Raw genomic sequence first — 19,179 nt, 5'->3', positions numbered from 1 at the left:
TGCTTACAAAGTTTGCATGATATTTAGCACTATAACATCCATCCACCAGTAACTAATACAACAACTGCTGTAGCGAAACACCACTGCGGCTCTCTCTTAGCAACACTGATGTTGACTAAACAGCTTAGAGAATCTCAAAATCCACTTTTTGATCCTTCATTTCTTTTGGCTGTAGTGTTTCAACTATTGTTTCGCTTAATACAAACTCTAACGTAGTGATTGTTATATCATACATAACTATAACTTTGTCACAAATTAGATTGAACTTATTTTTATCACTCTTTGAAAAAATCAATTGCCTCGAGGACTTGATGGACCCTTGATATGTCCTCTCCACAATCTATGTAAACTGCTCCCACCAGTGCCTCAACCGTCGACGCAGCAGTCTCTTGGGGTACTTGACCATTTTGTGATGGGTTTTTGGTAATGCAGTCCGATATCCCGCTTCTCTGAGCTATTTCTTTTAATCTCTTGTTCCCACATAAACATTTCACCCTGTTATGACCCTCCTCTAATAAGGTAAGTTTCTTAACAAAAATCTATATATGTATGCACTCACCAGTACTTTCCTTAGAGTTATACCATGGCTCCAGAACAGCTTCTTGTAGAACAGAATCTCCTAATAGAGCAAGGCGCTTGTTGCCTTTTGCATCACCCTGTAGATTTTTGCTGGAGACTGACGCCCCTGCAGCGAGTAGTGCTTCCTCTAGCAATTCGCGGTTGGAGAAATGATACTTGAGGATAGTCTCTACGGAACGCTCAGCCATCTTCACGGTCATAGAAGAAACAAAGTGAATGGCTGTAGTTCCTAGAATCTGTACGCCATAGATAACTACTCCTCATCTAAAGAATAACCAAGTGTCAATGCACCTACTTTATATGCGTAGGTAACAACTAAGAGGATCAAAAATTCACGTCATCGTGCCATTGCTTTTTCAGCAAAATTTTCTGAACGTCCCAGATTTCTTTTGGATTCCCAATCGTAATCACGACTATGACTAGCGTGTACCAAACTTGCAAAACCCCGCACTGTGCTTATCCACATGACAAAAGGGACGATTACTGACATTGTGATCACAAGATGACGTACTCCACACTGGTTAACTACATTAAATTTTCAGCTACATCAGGCTTGCCACATAACATGAGGTTGTTCGATGTGGCGCTGAACAATGGTTACTTAAAGCAGCATCTTATGAGACTTATAGCTGTCGGGTGGAAACCGGCCAGGTCAAACTAAACTGACTACACTAACGTAGGGTAGATACTCTGCGTATTACATAGACTGGTAACTATTTTGCAAGCGAATGCATGCTTATGAGATCTTGTTGTCGTAACTATCACGGATGATGATAACGTGTATGTGTCAAACACATTAGTATGGACATAAACATGATCATGGTAGTGGATAGCGAGCACTTGCGCAGGCGTACGGTGTAGTAACTACACCATATCTGCAATTTCATCTTGCCTAGCCAGCCGGCATTCCTTGGGCCCGTAAATCCCTAGAATAAGGAGAATCGAGCCAACTATAGTCTCTATCTAACGCCTGTCTATATATGGCGAAAACGACCAATCGGATCGCAAGGATCATAGACTTCTCATCGACCCTGCCGATCCGATTGGTTATCTTTGGCACACGGGGTTTTTCATTTCCGAAGATCGCCACCCAGATTGGAGACCTAAAAAATGGCTTCAGTAGTCAACCTAACTTACCTTGTTTGTTGTTTTCCGGATAGCTGTAACGTGTGGCACGACCGGGCGTTCTCTGGAGCATTAAGTGCATGATCTTCAGAGCTAAAGAACTCATTGGCCAGCGGCATGATAGCCCGCATAAGTACAGAGTCATGGGAGCTTCGGAGTTCAAACCAAAATCAGCTGCACTCTAGTTATGGAAGATGTGCGTTGCATCCAGAATTGCATCTTCTAAGAGAAACTGTCTATCAGAGGCTGAATCATGTTATCGTTACTCTAGGCTACAGAACGCCAAACTAAGACGACAGGCAGTTTTTACATTGGAAATTCGAGGGACGAAAATGAAAAAAACAAAAAAAGAATTACGAACCCCAGACGCTTAATCTTTGAATCTTCTCGAGTTTCTTCTCTTTGTTACAACAGAAGTAGACTTGCTCTTCTTGACTTTCTTTGGCTGTGGCACCTCTGGTATCTGAACTGGACGTGAACCCATGGGACCTGTTTGCATAGGTTCTTGATACATATGAGCGCCAAATCCTAGTTCTTGGGTATAACCTGAGTTGAAAATATCGGGCTGATGCACTGTTATCGGATTATGCCCTTGTTGAAGCATAGATAGTGCCGGAGCTGGATGATTTGCTAAAGAGGCGAATTGTCCGTTAGGGTTACTGTTAGGATGGTGTGTGTAATTGTTGAAGTTCGGTGAATACTGAAAAAGTGGCTGCTGCGGAGGCGGGTCAGACATACTCCATTGCATCGACGTGGCGTCGTCTTCACGCGGACGTTTTGGCGACCCATGATATGAGCCCCCGGTGCTTTTAACGCGTCGTAAAGGTTGTTTCCTTTGTTTGACATTCCGCTTCGTCCTTATTGGCTCATCATCGTCATCGTCATCGTCTGATGGATCATCTTCATCAGCAGATGTTTCTGGTGTTTCATTGCCGTCTGAAGCCTTGTCATCAGGGGTCTCATCTCCCGAGCCTTCGTCCTCTGAATCATCAGCAGGTCCTGCTGTTAAGAGTCCTTTGCTTGTACTGAGTATGTCCTCAGGTAACTCTCGTTTTGCATTGGACCCTGAGGGAGGGACACGAAAGTTGCTTTCAGGCCGTTTCTTTCGTTCCTGGTGAACCTGCCACTCCCAAAGGCCCCGAGTTTCCTCATTAATAACTCCCATTCCCGTGATACCCTTACCGCATGTATTTTTCTAGTATTTGCAATGTAAGTTAGGATGTTTCTTACATGCCAGAAGTTGGAACAAACTCACAAGGTCCTGTACTGTGGACCACCAACGCCCGTCGTCTAAATGAGAGCGAAACATGCTCACTTCTTCCCCGAACTCATATATGATGGTTATTCCAAGATCAACATTGTGCATGGATAACGACTTCATGATGAGATCTCGTGCCTTCCGATCGAGGCCGGTCCTTCGACGATCAAACAGCTTCTGTGCTTCCTTCGATGCCATAGTAATTGGAACAATAACTGAATCAGTAGAACAATAGCAAGTTAAGAATTGTTGTAGCTGACATTTTGTTGCTACAACTGCATGGTATATGTACCTATAAAACCCGCAGTTGGTGGAACAAGCGCGCTGCAAACTGAGCCTAAAACTTATCGGCCATAAAATCCGTATGTTGTACCAATGAGGCACGGCGGTTCATAAAAGATGCTTGGGCCAATAGGAACGCCCGGATAAGCGCAGCTAGTTTGGAAGGATCAGAGATCTTCTCTGCATATGTACGGCGCAACTCGAACCCCTGACCGTGGATGTGGGGTCAAAGTCCCATATCGCGCTCTATTCTGAACAACGGGTTTCCGCAAATCGCTCACCACAAACACGCCAATATTCCGTTTCTCAGCTTTCATTTCATGTTTTTCGTGTTCTAACTTAAGCATTGCTCGGACATAAGGCCATATATATGCCGAGCGTATGGCCTGGACCTTTCCAAGACAAATAATCATGCAAATTAGCTTAGTCTACGCGGTGGCATTAGCCTCTGCATTTGGTCTGCTCCTCATCTGGAAAGCGCTTCGCTTCTTGAAAACACCTGCGCGGCGTAGGCTGTGCTCTTTGTTGCGTAAAAGATTGATCTACACAACTTTCTACCGTCGTCGGATCGGCTCGGACAATGTGTCTATTCTCACTTTCCTGAAGATCCTCATTTATTTTGTCGCCAATATTGCAGCTTGCGCTCTTGATGTCGGTAATCGTGAGGAATTAGCCAATCGCTGCGGGAGTCTATTCATTATAAACCTTGTGCCACTTCTATTGGGAGGAAGAACTAGTCTGCTCGGAGACCGACTTATCCGACTACACCCAAGCCAATCCTCTCTTATCCATCGTTGGGTGGGTCGCGTTTGCATTACAGAAGGCCTGATACACGGCATTTTGCATGCAATGTTGGACCCACGTCTTACGATAGTACAATCGTTGGTATGTAATCAACAAAATGGGCTCTACAAACGCTTACACTTAATGTTCTACAGCTTCTTTCTCTTGCCACTGCTTTGATGGTCTTTTCATTTATATATGTCCGGCGATATATGTTTGAGCTCTTTATAAAGACACATCTGCTTTTTGCACTGATGTTCGTCGGTGTGCTCTGGTTCCACATTCCGTTCCGTAATCGCAGAGCCCTTGTCTGCCTTAGTCTAACTTCGGCAGTCTGGCTTGTTCAAAAAATTCTTTGGCTTATTCGGGTTGGCAATCAAAATTCGGGCCGTAAAGCTGCGAATGAAGTAACAATTACTGCTTTCATGAGCAAGAGTGGCGTTCCTGACGCAGCGAGTGTTACTGTGCCACTGAAGAAGAATTGGCTGATTCGCCCAGGACAATACATCTATCTAACATTGCCAGGTGTGTCACGCCATTGTGCAGGGTTTATCCAGGCACACCCTTACTCAATAGCCTGGGTAGATGGGTCTGAGATAATTCTGATTGTTCAGCGTTTCGCAGGATTCAGCGCTAACTTACACCACGCCAACACACACACCAACTTCGAGTTTTCTAGAATAGGTGTAATACTAGCTAAATATATACAAATCTCTTATAAGAAATCGTTTACGACTACTTTTAAAGCGTGCATCTAGCGCGCTGCCGCGTAGTAGAGGGAAATACTAGTCTCTCTACAGCTATCTTACAAACCTCAAGAAAAATTTTCAGCGCACAGACCATCTAGATTAATGCCAACTCAAAGAGATCAGGTAGAACTCGAAGGTAGCGATCTAGAAGCTCGAGTCCAGCAGGATATAGAGCGAAGCTCTAGTATAGAGCAGAATAAGAAGAAAAGACCAGCCTCTACTAGCCTAGAAGAGGCTAGTAGAAGATCCAAGATGAGCGCTACTAGCTACACTCAGGAGATCGACGAGATGGACACGATCGTAGTAGAAGTACAAGGAACCCAAGGGACTGAGGAATCCTCACGCCCTAGGGATAGCACACCCCCCTCTACAATTAATGACCTACCAGCCGAGCCCACTAGACCCACGCACACCCGCACTAGAAGCAACTTCTCGCCTTTTATTGGCTCAACACTAAGGAATCCTTTCGCTAGCCAAAATAAGACGCCTAAGGCTACGACAGTAGAAGAGGCACTTGAGATAGCTAGAAACCTAGTAGTCCAAGCAGCTAGTCTAGCTGAAAGCAACCCCTCGCAGCAGACTAGCCTACTCGACTTAGTAGAAGTCTTCAGAGACTACACTGAGACAGGCCGAGTTAGTAGGAAAAACGCTGCAATTCTAGGAGATCAGATCTCCTCGCTTTCAAACGTCTCTAAGGAGCTAAGAGACAAGGTTCGTCGCCTCGACAAACCTACCCCTGCACAACCAAACCAGCAGGGTAACAGACAGACAGCTGCTCCTACGCAGCCTATATCGTACGCTGCAGCTGCAGCAGCAAACAAGGAGCAACAGTGGACTAATGTGCAGAAAAAGGCACCTCAAAAGGCTAAGCCTAGCCTAAAGGAGAGGCAGCTAGTCCTAGTCAACCAAGGAGGCCCCGCTGCCTTTGACGCCCTCAGGCTAAGAAATGCCTTCAACCAAGCCTTCACCGGGAAAGGAGGAGTGCAATCGCCTGTAGTCGCCTCAGTCACGCTATCCTCAAAAGGGAATAAGGTAGTCACTACCACGCCTGCCTTTACAGCCAACTACCTGCTGGAAAACCAGAGTATCTGGAAGGATCTAGTAGCCTTTAAGGCAGCGCAGCCTATTACCTCGTGGTTTAAAGTAGTTATTCACAAACTACCTACGAACCATGGCCTAGAGGTAATTAAGGAGGAGATTGAGACCTTCAACAAAGGCCTTAAAGTAGTAGGCAATCCTTTCTGGCTCACCCCTGAGTCTAAGAGAGGACAGCAGAGCTATGGCTCTGCCTGCGTCGCCTTTGCGACCGAAGAGGAGGCCCTTAAGGCTATTAGAGGAAAGCTCTATATCCTAGGGGAGAGCCTAAGAGCAGAGAAGCTACGAGTTATCAATAACTCAAAGCAGTGCTCAAAATGCCAAGGATTTGGCCACCTCGAGGCTAGGTGCGCGAGAGTAGCCTGTCAGATGTGCAGCGAGGCTCACCACACCAGCCTACATAAATGCAAGTCCTGCCCTACTAAAGGCAAAGCCTGCGTACACACTATTTTTAAGTGTGTCAACTGTAGCAAACCTCACGCAGCTAATAGCCACGAATGTGATATCCTACAAGCTAGGATAGCTAGGACTACCTCTTCTAACTAGAATGTTAAAAGTCCTACAAATAAATGTTAATAGAAATAGTCCAACTACTGAGAGCGCGCTAGATCTAGCTATTAAAGCAGACGCCAAAATCATTGTAGTGCAGGAGCCTTGGCTACCTAAGGGATCCTCGTACGCAAACACTAGATCTACCGCTCACCAGAACTTTACTCAGATACTACCTACCCCTAAGGATACCTCCTTAAGGCCTAGAGTACTGTTCTATATTAGAAAGGACCTAGAAGTAGAGGTTAATCCCTTTATTAGCGACGATAACGACTTTCTAGCTATCAAAGTACTAGCCTCTACTTCTAGCCTCTATATCTATAACATTTATAACGAAAAAAGCCTTCAAGAAGGGCTAAATAAGACGACGATCCAGAGGCGCCTCCTGCAGGAGACCCTACAGCCTCAGTCAATTATCCTAGGAGACTTCAACACCCACCATCCTAGGTGGAGCCTAGAGGAGCGCAGCCCTAGCACACAAGCAGAGGAGCTAGTAGAGTGGATAGATACTCAAGATCTCACTCTACTAAATACTCCAGGGGCAGGCACTTTCTTGAGATCTCATATGCGGCAAGAAAGCGTATTAGACCTTACTTTTGCAACCAGCAATACAGCTGCCAATATCCAGGACTGGCAGACTATACCTGAAGTAGGTTCTGACCACCACGCTATTCTATTTAGTATCTATACTACTAGCCAGCTACCTAGCCAGCCAGCTAGCCTGCCAAAACAGTATAATACGAAACGAACGGACTGGACGACTTTCAAGGAGACGCTAGGACAGGAGATCAAAGCCCTAGATCTAGAGAAGCGCCTATCAACACTACCTCTTTGCTCGAACTACACCTCAAGAAAGCTTATTCTAGGACAAAATATCCCGCTAGAAACTAAGCTAGACGAGCTAGGCCAGGATCTTACGAGAGCTATACAGAAAGCGCTAGAAAAGTCAACTCCACTAGTTAACCAAAAGCCAAAGACGAAGCCCTGGTGGACTAGCGAACTAGATAGCCGTAAGCGACACCTAAGTAGAGCCTATAGAGCCTACAAGAAGGAGGCAGCAAAGGAAAATAATAGCTCCCTCTACCAGTGGAAAAGAGAGTATCTACGTACGAAAAATAGATATTTAAAAGCTATTCGACGAGCTAAACAGAGCCACTGGGAGGCTTTCCTCCAAAAAGACTCGCCAAAGGAGATCTTTAAAGCCCTAGCATACACAAAAGATAATCTTAGTACTCGAATACCTACTATCAAAGGTAAGGAGTCGTTTACTGAAAAGTGTAAGGCTTTTAGAGAGGATCTCTTTCCTCCGCCTCCTACGACAGCTACCCCCTCCTTCCACACTTACAGGGGAGACGGCAGGTGGACCTGGCCTGCCCTAACAGAGGACGAACTCCACTTTGCCTGCTGCAAGGTGAAGGCTACATCACCAGGGCCTGATCTGATCAGCCAGGAGGTGATCCGAAAGGTCTACTTAGCGCAGCCAGAAGCTCTATTTAGGATATACTCTACTCTCTTCAACCTAGGCTACCACCCAAGGTGCTGGAGAAAAGCAAAGGGAGTCATCTTAAAAAAGACAAGCAAGCCTGACTACTCAATCCCTAAGGCTTATAGGGTGATCTCACTCCTAAACTGTCTAGGTAAAGTACTAGAAAGGCTAGTAGCTAGGAGACTAGGCGCACTAGCGGAAACAACAGATCTACTCCACCCCTCTCAACTAGGAGGAAGACTGAAGAAATCCGCTATCGACGCTGCGCTACTCTTCTACAACAATATACAACAGCAGAAAAGAAAGCAAAAGATTACTACTACTATCTTTCTTGATATTAAAGGAGCCTTCGACCACGTCTCAAAAAACAAGCTACTAGAAGCAATGAAAGATCAAGGCCTACCCTGCTGTCTACTAGCCTGGACAAAGTCCTTCTTCGAAGATAGGGTCCTACAGTTATCCTTTGATGGACAAACAGAGAAGCCAAAGGAGATCGCAACAGGTACCCCTCAAGGAAGCCCAGCCTCGCCTATCCTATTCCTAATCTACTCAAAACCGCTGTTTGAATCGATTCAGAATAGCCAGAGCACTTACTCCTCCTCCTATATAGACGACCTCCAGATCTCGATATCATCTACGTCAGTAAGGAAAAATATCAAGCTACTAGAAAAGGAGATTCAGAATCTCTTTAGACTAGCAGAGGAGCTAGCCATCCAATTCGACAGCTCAAAGACTGAACTAGTAAACTGGACAAGATCGAGAAAAGATCAAAGTAGAGTGCTTACTCTACCAAATCAGGAAATAGTAAAGTCTAAAGAACTCGTAAGATGGCTGGGCGTCTACTTTGATAGTAGCCTGAAGTTCAAGCACCACAGCCTCATCAGAATCCAGCAGGCTAGTGCAGCCTTCTACCGCCTTAACAGACTAGCAAACTCAAACAAAGGCCTCTCGCCTAGAGCAGTACGACAGCTCTACCTAGCCTGCGTTACTAGCGTAGCTGACTATGGCTGTCAAATCTTCTGGAAGGAGCAGCAGGCAGCACTTAACCAGAGGCAGAAGCTACAGAATCAAGCCTGTAGGAAGATCCTAGGCTCCTTTAGAACCTCGCCAGCTATACCCAGCGAGGTAGAAGCAGCGCTATTTCCTCCTAGAATTAGGCTAAATAACGCCCTACGACAATACGCCTTTAGAGCAAGAAAGCTAGCTCCTAGCCACCCTATTAATATTGCTATTACTAGTAATCAGGGGAAGCAGCTAGAGCGTATTACTAGATCTATCTCAACAGCTCTATCGGACGACAGTGAGAAGATTCAGCACTACGCCTCCTTGCCCTGGAGCTCTACAATGCCCTACAAGATCAATATATCTAAGAAGTCAAAGGAAATCGAAGCAAAGCACCATAAGGAGCGACCAGAAGACAAATACCTTCTATCCATCTACTCAGACGCCTCAGCTACAAAGGAAGGCAAGGGAATAGGAGTAGGAGTAGCTTTCTACCAAGGAGCTAGTCTCATAGCTCATGAGAAGGTTAACATAGGATACAACCAGCTAGTCTACAACGGAGAACTAGAGGGCATTACCCTAGGCCTAGAGAAAGCTGTCGATCTAGTAGACGACTACCTAGAAGTCAGAGTATATGCAGACAATCAGGCTGCAATATTCAGACTACAGACTGCTTCTGATAAGCCAGGACAAGAATGGCAACTTAGATGTAGTAAGGCAGCAAAGAAGCTACAAGAAAAAGGCATTTTACCTACTATACAGTGGGTACCAGGACACCAAGGCGTGATAGGAAACGAGAAAGCAGACGCGCTAGCAAAGGAGGCGACAAAGCTAGATCCTAGCTCTAGCAGGACAAGTCTAGCTATAATAGGCTCACGAATAAAGCAGCTAGGCGAGCGAGAGTGGCTTAGCTACCTAGGACAATATAGGAGAAAAGCTATTGCTCTAAATCCAACTACTTACGCCGCAAGGTATAAGTGGAAAACTAGGAAGCAGATTGCCACTCCTCCTACTAGCAGAGAAGCCTCTAGCGCTTTCTTTCAGCTCAAGCTAGGACACTGCTATCTAAGAGATTTCCTCTTCAAGCGAGGCAAAGTAGACTCTAAGGTTTGCCCCTGTAACTATAGAGCTACGCAAGACGCTGCACATATCCTCCTTAACTGCGCGCTGTACAAGGAGGCTAGGACGAAGATGCAGGAGGCTAGCAAGGACCCTCTATCGCTAGCCTTTCTCCTAAACACGAGCATAGGCATACAGGCTACAATTACCTTTATTGAAGAAACGAAGGCTGCAACACAAGCCTGGTACGAAGGAAACCTTGAGAACTAGGGCTACACCTATACTAGGTGCCTCTGCCCTACACCTACCCTACATAACACCTCTACCCGCAAGACCCCCCTCTACCTCCCTCTATAATAGGCTACGAGCCTCACCTCGATTTAGATAAACCCCTCCCCCACCAACACTAAATTGATAGAACTACGTAGATACTTGTAGGCCTAGCCTGCACGTCTTATATAGCCTACCGGCTGACACAGGACGCTAAACTAAAATAATAATAATAATAATAATAATACACCACGCCAACAACCTGCAGCTATCGTCGATAGTTGACGGCCCATACGGTTCTCCACATCATCTCAACAGTTACGACAAAGTGTTATTCTTAGCGAGTGGTATTGGGATTGTAGCACATTTACTCGCAATACGCGATCTGCTTGTTGCTCATGAGAATCAGAGTGCCAGAGTTCGACGCATTACTCTTGTTTGGTTCCTCGAAACGACTAGTAAGCAAAGGCAATTCATAAAAGAACAATGCTGATTTCGGACAGATCAGGAACAGTGGGTGAAATCCATCCTACAAAGATTGATGGAGAATGACCAACGCCACATCTTCACGTTGGCCATATATATTCCTAGTGAGGATGTAGTGCAGGACCATACCTCTCTTGGTATGTATGAGCGCTGCTTTCGGACCGATCAAGCCTTAGACCTCGGTTGGTTCATAAGCAAGGAAAATTTAGCTGAGGCAGGAAGTATGGCGGCGCTAGGTATGAAGGTTATCTTTGACGCGCGTATACGAGACTAATGCAATTAAGTGTGCGGCACTGCCCATTTCGAGGAAGCCGTTCGGCATGGCGTGCGCCGGTGTGAGCAGGACATACATCTTTTACATTGTGGATTTCAACCTGAAGACACAAAGGTAAGTGCGATGGCGAGATCTCGTTTCTCGTAGATAATACCTAGTATATATAGTAGAAGGGACTATTTGAGATGTTGGGAGGAGCGGGGATAGTTCTAATATAATGCATTTTATCATACCAGAATCCTTGAATCATAATTACGTTTGTAAAGCCTGCATGTGTCTAGCCTTCTAAGGAGATTTTCGGTCTTTCTTGCTTGTTTCATCTTGTTGGGCTGCATCGGACTGCTGTACGTGCGACTTCAATGTAGGAGCGCGATTACCGCGCGGGCTACGGTCCCCTGGACCCCTCGATGCAACATCACCTCGAGAAATATTGGAGACCTTGTGGGTCCTTCATGTGCATCGGAACTTTAGGCCCGGGGAATTAGGAGACGCGCACTCCAACATCACGAGCACACTTTCTGCGTGTACGCCACGAGCATGCATACAAACTAACACACCCTGCGTACGTATGTCCCGCATACCCCGACAGTCCGTACGGGCGCATTAGCCTGGCGCAAAGGCGGCGCTTATGGGACCAGCAACGCGATCCATTGGTCAGCTATCCGCGCCGCATGAACCATTGGTTCCTGTCCACTGTGCGCCCGTGAGGCTGAAAAGCCCGTACACAACCACACCGTTCTGCCTATGTGCACATAAACCCTCCTAAATTTCAGTTTCAAGAGAACTGCAACTAAGCCAATATCAATTCTTGGAGCACACACCTTCCAATTAGCGCTTCGTCTTTCGCAAATCATCAAGATGACACCCAGAAGATCGTCGCGAAAGAAGACAATAGGTATGCGTGCAATTCCCATGATATCATACTATTGCTAAATTCCTAAAGCTTACTATGGGCCTCCAAAAACTCTTCAAACCTCGCTAGCTCAACGAAAAAGCCTTGAAACGATTCCAACAGCCGCATCCTCGAGAGGGTGTGCGGATACGATGCTCTCGGCGGAACCTGTCATAGACAGAGAGCCCCAGGAGGAAGGCTCTACCAACACCTCAGTCGCATTGCCAGAAGCTCATACCCTTAATGATTCACCTACGGAATCTCCAGAATGTGGCGTAGATATATCAGCGCCTCAAAATCGTACAACTCTCGAGAAGCACCCTTCACCGCGTCCCAAGAAGTCACATGTGTCTTCGTCTTCTACCCCACTGCAAACAGATACTACATCTTCTGTTACACTAGCGCAAAGCATAAATCATGCTGGCATGGCGGGTGGTGTTGCTTGCATCGCGAATGTATCATGTCAGGCCTCACAACATGTGTCCAGCTTTATTCAGCAACGGGAGATGCTATTTCAGCAAGCCCTATTCGACTGTATTATGGATACACGAGTTCCGGGTCCAAAATTGCGCTCTAATATAGCTGAGGAGGTTAAAGGCCGCCTTGAACATGTGTTGGCTGCGCACGAGAAGGAACCTATGCATATCATTCCAAGTATCAGATCAAGGGCTAGGTTCTATCATAGCAGTATTCATCTACGCTATCGCTATGGTATGAGTGGAGAGAAACTAAATAATCTATTGGATAAGCCCGTGCCCCGCGCTGGCTTGTACTCACACAAGGATCGCAATCGAGTACTCTATTTCTGGGCTGTTCACCAAGGTAATCTCAACTACGGAGAAATTTCTTATGAGCTGTCATTACCACTTGGATGTCTTTTATACTGGGTCATGCATTTCGTCAACTCCATCAAATGACAGCATAGCAATCCTTATTGTACCTAGTTTTCTGCGTTGGTTATCCCACAATCAAATTTGTTTTCGCTCATTTCTGTTTTCCGGATTCCATTTTCAAAATCCATACTATTCATAGTGCCATTGGACGACGCCGCAGGGATTCTTTGAGTAGTGTCTAGGCGTGGCCCTTAATTCTACATATGCAAATGATGAAGGATAATCTCTTCAACACAAGCTCTTCATAAGCCCTCTTCATTACATTCAGCATCATCAAGTTCACACCAGTTGTTATAATGATGCAAACTGCAACCTGTAATTGTCCGATGTGCGTCTCAGCACTGGCGGTGCATCAAGCACACATTAATCGCTGGGCCTTTCGGGCAGTATATGGCGTCAATCAGCAATACCGAAATGATTTCTATGCTTTAGACAGACTGCTGCATCAATTGAAGTCGCGACCCCTCTGGATGATACACATCAATCAAAACATGGAAGAGTTCAGCAGCATATGTGACGGTCAGTGATTTAGTTTCGTTTAAGACACTAAGCTAATTTTCACTAGAGATTGACGAGAAGCTTGAACACCTTGCTATAACAACTACTTAGGCCGCTCCCCTATCTTCACAATTTTGGTCTTGTATTATTATTATTATTATTATTTTTGGTTAACGTCCTGTGTTTTGGTCTTGTATTAGTAGACTACGTTAATCTAGTTACATACCCTCTATATACAATTCTTCTATTTAAGATATGATAATATCGATGCACGTTGTGTACACTTCATAAAATCCAATTCCCTGGAAGTCCCAGACCCAAACTAACGTGTAAATCTGGCCCTTTTGAATATATTCTGGTAATGGAATGGTTATGCCACACCAGACATCCGTCCCTTCCTCAGGAAGCGAAGGTCGATGGTGTAAAGACTGCCGCGCCAGAGCTATAGGCGTTTTATTATCCTGATAACATATTCCATCATCATAACTAGCCACTTTGAGCAGCTCGTATTGCCCTCCATCGTCTTTAGATAGCGCGAGGTACTGCAAAGTGTCAGTAGGCAATGAGTGCAACGTACCAAATACCGCGATTATCCCAGAACTCGTATGACCGGGATCATCTGCTATCTTAGTGACATGCCCATTTTCCTGGTAGAGGAGTATCACGGTATCATTTGGATGTGCATGAAGACTTGGACTTCCGGCTGTCTGGTTGTACGTCATCTGGCTAACTTTGCATGCGAGATCACTTTGCCAGATTTCGCTGCGCCCTGCAGGAGGGAGTCGATAAGTCATATCCTCATCTCTAAAAGATGATGTGCGTAAAACTGTAAATTAGCCCATGCTTACGATATAATAAATTGCTTACCATTTCCGCGGGGGTAGCCCGACGGCTCGATTAGATCGCCCTTATTTGTTACATATAGTCGCTCTACCCAACTATGCGTAGCGATATTTACTACAAGAGATAAAACTACTAGAAAACCGAAGCAGTGTAATTGAGCCATGGGGGAGAAGAGCATGAGGCGATAATTTGCACCGTGCTAGCTGCTATTATATATAATCTTTTGTTTTGACTAACTAACAACATCACGAATCATACACGAGAAACAAAGCATCTCTTTGTAGAGAAAGGTTTACAAGATTCTGATACTAGGCTGTGGTCTGATATTTGAGAATGCAGTTATCATTAATGGAATTTCCTTTCTTCTCATCGTTATGTGTTTTCTTTCCTGTAGGTTATTTTTTTCGCTTTGTGTGCTAATTTGGTATCTTCCTATAAAAGAAAGACGACAGATGCGATTTCGAAGTGCGGGAAATGTCAGCAAGAAGCACATAACACACAAACACGCCACTATGCATACACGCTCCCTTGCAAACCCTACCATCGCCTCTGATCTTCCGACACCTGTGCAAGTCACAATTGCGGACCAGTATGCTCAGCTGAAAGTCAAGGATACCTCGCCGCAGCTTTTGGTAGGCATGGTATGCAGTATTATTGCACTTGTTATGCTAGTCTCATTGCTGTGGTTTCTTCGGAATAGGCGGCACCGGCAACGCCGCCTTGCAGATATTCACAACGAATAATTCAGAAGATCTGTAGATAGACACAAATTTACTAGCTTAATTCTTGTAATAGATGTGCTATAATACGAATCTGAAATGTCTAGGAACATGCTTTGCAAAAATGCTGAAAATGCTGTGTTCCCTTCAAACGCTGCTAAAAGCATTTGCTCACTTTTCGTATTATGATCAATTTTTTTGCATAACTAATTACTTGTAATTTAGGTATATAATATGAAATTATGAGAAGAGTTGCTTGAGTCAAAGATGAAAGCAGAAGAAAAAGTCTAAATTTTGAGTTCATCCCAAAATACCTAATGATTTTCGATAAACGGAAAGCAAATTCTGCGTTGACAGGGAGTAATTCAGCCGTTTTGTGGTTGTTAAAGTTCGGCTGTGGGCTTAGATATCCGAATAGCCGATGCTAAACCTGATGCGGCTTAGCACATTTTGTGAACTTGCTCTCAATCGATCGGAAAATCCGGAAAACCCAGACCAAGCGGGCTAGTCAACTAAAACGAGCAACCTTTACTACAGGATATCAATACTAACATAATATTACTTTAAGAGAAAACTAGAGCGACCAATTGCGCTTACTGTATGCTTGTTAAATGTAAGCGAGCAATAAGTAGAATAATATTAATAGTGCTGCAGCAGGAATAAAGTTTCCAAGCGGGCTTCATACCGTTGGTGTTTGGCAATTATTTCCGAGTTTCCCGATCGACCGAGAGACTTAGATACCTAGGGCCTGTTCGGCTACGCGTTTTGTGTTTTTCGTTTTCGTTTTTCGTTTTCGTTTTTCGTTTTTGTTAACTACTATATTTAGGCTGCGCTTTACCAAACATAGTAGAGTTTTTAAAAACGCAGCCTAAATCTGGTAACAAAAACCCAAAACGCAAAGCACGTAACTGAACAGGCCCTAATGCGTTTTAGATTTCGCATTTTAGAAAGCAGGCACCCTCTTATGCATCCGGTAGAACTGGAAAATCGTGGCCCTCCTAGCATTGCAAAATTACCGAAAAACATAGCCAAAATCGTGCCCGCTTTCTTCTTAGTCTCCTGCTCCAGTAATTGCGAATTGATATAACATAATTCCAAAAATAAGCACGTTTTAATTGAAATAAGCTATATGTTTAACAGCTGGTTTAGGTGGGCAACAACTGCTTGTTTTGGTTTTCGGTTTTCCGGTTTTAGTGGTTGCATAAGAAGCACTACACACTAAAATAGTTAGCTCAGGGGATCATCATGTTGAATATCTATTTTCATTTTCTGACACGGCAACGCTATTATTACAAACCTATACCGACCTAGGTTGTAAAACATAGTCAAATGTAACAATAACTAGTCATAGGGTAGCTTAATTAATGCAGGTGTATCCTCCATTATGAAGCTGACATTAATGCTATCCAATGTTAGACATTCCGCACAACAGCACCAAATCAACTCGGCATACTGTGTTTCCTCGGAAACTAACGCTCACGTATCGAGACCGTCACTGTAACTACCGTTCTAGCCGCGAAAACACCTTCCATCGCCGCCGTTATCGTCGATTAAGAGATGTCGCTAACGCTTTACGCTACGGAAGAATCTGCTATCAACATACCAAGCCGTTCATGGCCCGCAGCATATGTGGGGTCTAACCGCATCGTTGGTGCCCCAGAGTCTCACGCTAATGCTAGCCTAAATGCCTGTTGTCTTGCCCTCAGCAAATCAACGCACTCAAAAAGTACCAAGGTGCCCACCTACGACTTTAGTAGTATACTTTCCGATGCCTTACCATGTATTCGATGCTTCGAAAGGACAAGTAATATTAAGCCCTACGAATACGAGCCTTTGCGCGCGTCTGCATCAATGGATATACAGCAGCATTCTCTTTCTATAGGGATTAAAGAAGACCATCGCCTCCTGGCCGGCGCATACGGCTCCCCGAGTATTCAAGTGTTCGGTAGTGTCAAACAAGGAGACAATGAGGTTATTTTCGATTGTTTTGGAGACACTTTTTCAACTCGTAGTGTCAAAGGAACTCTCTCACCTAGGGAACGCCTTACATTAGTAGGGTATATGAAGATTGGCGACCAGTACGTATATTTCAGTGGATTCAGTGGACTGAATTTGGACATACTACAAAATGGAGACATCGTATAGATTGCGGCATGAATCAAATGCCGTTTGCAACGAACTATTCTTCCAATCCAAACTCATTTAAATCGCGTTGCGCTTTGAGTAGTCGTTCTTGTTCCCAAAGAGCTCTCACTGTGACAAGATGCTTCGCTAATCTTGCAAGACGGCAGAGATGTCCTTGCTCTTTCAAAAAACCTCTATTAGCTTGACTCAACTGAGAAAATCGCTGATCTAATTCACGAATCCTGCGGGCCAGTGGTGGTCTTTCGGTTCGACATATTTTGTCAATAAAAACTCCAATCCCTGAAATTCGTATCCGAGCACGACGCATCAATCCTTTAGTAGCTAAGATATTATGTTTGTGTGTCCTCCATTCATGACGAAAGTCCTTCCAGGCACTCGTGAAGGATTTTTGGCCGTCCTCTGATTCGTAAAACATTCTTTCAGCGTCGTTGGATTGGGCTGCAAATTGGTTTGTCATTGGTGAAGCCATTTTTTTTTGAGTTGGTAAGAATGTACTGAGACTTGAGACCGCGGTCCTGCATGTGGGGCAAGTCGGTGGCTGACACAAACTTGTCCACATACTCCAATCGGCCTCACAAAAAACATGACCTGCTGCTATTAGCTTCATCAACATGTACGAATATCGACGTACCACAAGCGGTAATGATCTTGGTTATCCGATCTTTGAGTCCTTCGTCCCCACAGCATGAGTCTATTGCGCACTTTGACGAGGAGGTTCGGATTGCCATCACGCAACCAGCAGCGCGATGGCTGGGACATTTTACATATGCTTTGGTAATGGCTTCGGTTAAGTCGCTAAACGCTTCATGTTGCTGTTCACATTGAGCACAGAAAATCTAGGTAAAATATGTCAGCTCGTCCTCTGCGTTATGTCATAGATCAAGATCCCATACACATCTGCAAGGAAGGCAATATAGCTCCTCTTCTAAGCTTTGAGAGCAAAATGTACAAGTTTCAACAATAAGAGTAGAGGTGGAGAGAGTTCTAGGAGTAGCCATTTTCTTTGATGTGATGGTTTGTGAAGATTCGACAATATTGGTATATGGAAATTGGAATTGAACTTGAGATTATTCGAAGCCTTTAACACACAATGCCTAAGCGCTGTCTACAAATCCGCAGTGTCTCTTCCGGTACAATTGCATGTAGAAATTAAGCGTACATACATTTTGCCGCCGTGGAGTGGCTATGCTACTGGTCATCTGCCCACTCTGAACGGCAATACAGTGCATACAGGTCTACATAGCCAATCAGGCACATCAGGAAGCACGTAATTATAGTTGCAGAGTTTGATATCACGCCAAGTGATTCATGCGTGAAGCACTAGAACCAAAGACAGTATAGCAAGTGACAGATTAAACTTGAATGACTGAAATGGTAGGCCAACAGCATTCCTTAAATTCAGCCACTATATAAGCAAATCATGCAAGATTTCAACGTTGGTAGCTAAGAGAGACTGCGGTTACATATCCTAGCTCTTTGCGGGAAAGGTATGACTGAAAAAAATCGACACTGAACTAGCTTCCACCAACAAGAAACTCCTTTACTAATTCCCTCCTCCAATGGTGTTTTCAGTCAAATACACGAACACACCCAGTAGACTAGCTGGACAGTGAGTATTGTGACGATTTCTGCTGGTTATATGTCGCTTACCGAAATACATCCGTCAAGATCATCGCAGTTACAAACTATGACAACTACCATCATCGTAGCTAGATTCATAACAACTACGCCTATAACAACATTCATCGCAGCACTCGCCATCACAATCATTGTCACATTCCTTGCAGCAATCGCTGTCGCATCTATCACAACAGTCGTCGTTACATCCATTGTGACACTCGTCACAGTATTTTTCATGGCATTCGTCGCAATATTCGTCTTCGCATTCGTCGCAATACTCGTCGTCGCATTCGTCGCAATACTCGTCGTCACAATACTCGTCGTCGCAATACTCGTCGTCGCAATACTCGTCGTCGCAATACTCGTCGTCGCAATACTCGTCGTCGCAATACTCGTCGTCGCAATACTCGTCGTCGCAATACTCGTCGTCGCAATACTCGTCGTCGCAATACTCGTCGTCGCAATACTCGTCGTCGCAATACTCGTCGTCGTATCCATCAATACATCCATTTCCTACATATTTCTCACTGCTATCATTCTTCGTGCCAATGCTGAACCCTGGGTCTTTGTAA

At 44.8% G+C, this 19,179-nt stretch overlaps 5 protein-coding genes across 5 annotated transcripts; 2 read left to right on the top strand and 3 right to left on the bottom strand.

The window, feature by feature from the left end:
• Positions 1-224: 224 nt before the first annotated feature.
• On the bottom strand, positions 225-845 carry PSV08DRAFT_407854 (ribonuclease III domain-containing protein). Its single transcript, XM_014219536.2, has 2 exons — positions 560-845; positions 225-511 (listed from the first exon to the last, which is right to left on the bottom strand). Exons 1-2 carry the CDS (start codon positions 777-779, stop codon positions 276-278), a joined length of 456 nt encoding a protein of 151 aa, XP_014075011.2. The 5' UTR covers positions 780-845; the 3' UTR covers positions 225-275.
• Positions 846-2,074: 1,229 nt separating this feature from the next.
• PSV08DRAFT_174273 (uncharacterized protein) lies at positions 2,075-3,160 on the bottom strand (the record flags this gene model as incomplete). The annotated part of the gene is made up of 2 exons (XM_014219537.1): positions 2,075-2,899; positions 2,960-3,160. 2 exons carry the CDS (start codon positions 3,158-3,160, stop codon positions 2,075-2,077), a joined length of 1,026 nt encoding a protein of 341 aa, XP_014075012.1.
• Positions 3,161-3,655: 495 nt separating this feature from the next.
• PSV08DRAFT_145979 (uncharacterized protein) lies at positions 3,656-4,710 on the top strand (the record flags this gene model as incomplete). Its single annotated transcript, XM_014219538.2, has 2 exons — positions 3,656-4,129; positions 4,183-4,710. Coding segments are annotated over 2 exons (1,002 nt in total), but the record flags the coding sequence as incomplete, so codon positions are not given.
• Positions 4,711-10,862: 6,152 nt separating this feature from the next.
• On the top strand, positions 10,863-12,875 carry PSV08DRAFT_217480 (uncharacterized protein; the record flags this gene model as incomplete). Its single annotated transcript, XM_066092138.1, has 7 exons — positions 10,863-10,959; positions 11,008-11,111; positions 11,279-11,341; positions 11,363-11,438; positions 11,587-11,650; positions 11,771-11,892; positions 11,941-12,875. 7 exons carry the CDS (start codon positions 10,863-10,865, stop codon positions 12,804-12,806), a joined length of 1,392 nt encoding a protein of 463 aa, XP_065949559.1. The 3' UTR covers positions 12,807-12,875.
• A 653-nt stretch (positions 12,876-13,528) lies between these two features.
• PSV08DRAFT_173559 (uncharacterized protein) lies at positions 13,529-14,286 on the bottom strand (the record flags this gene model as incomplete). The annotated part of the gene is made up of 2 exons (XM_014219540.2): positions 13,529-14,106; positions 14,148-14,286. The coding sequence occupies 2 exons, from the start codon at positions 14,284-14,286 to the stop codon at positions 13,529-13,531; spliced, it is 717 nt and encodes a 238-aa protein (XP_014075015.2).
• Between the last annotated feature and the right edge of the window lie 4,893 nt (positions 14,287-19,179).

This window comes from Bipolaris maydis (assembly GCF_028858645.1).
Source record: "Bipolaris maydis strain C4 unplaced genomic scaffold PSV08scaffold_3, whole genome shotgun sequence".
Classification (NCBI taxonomy): domain Eukaryota; kingdom Fungi; phylum Ascomycota; class Dothideomycetes; order Pleosporales; family Pleosporaceae; genus Bipolaris; species Bipolaris maydis.
Note: the sequence above shows the minus strand (reverse complement) of the source record. Positions and strands in the feature narration are given on the sequence as shown.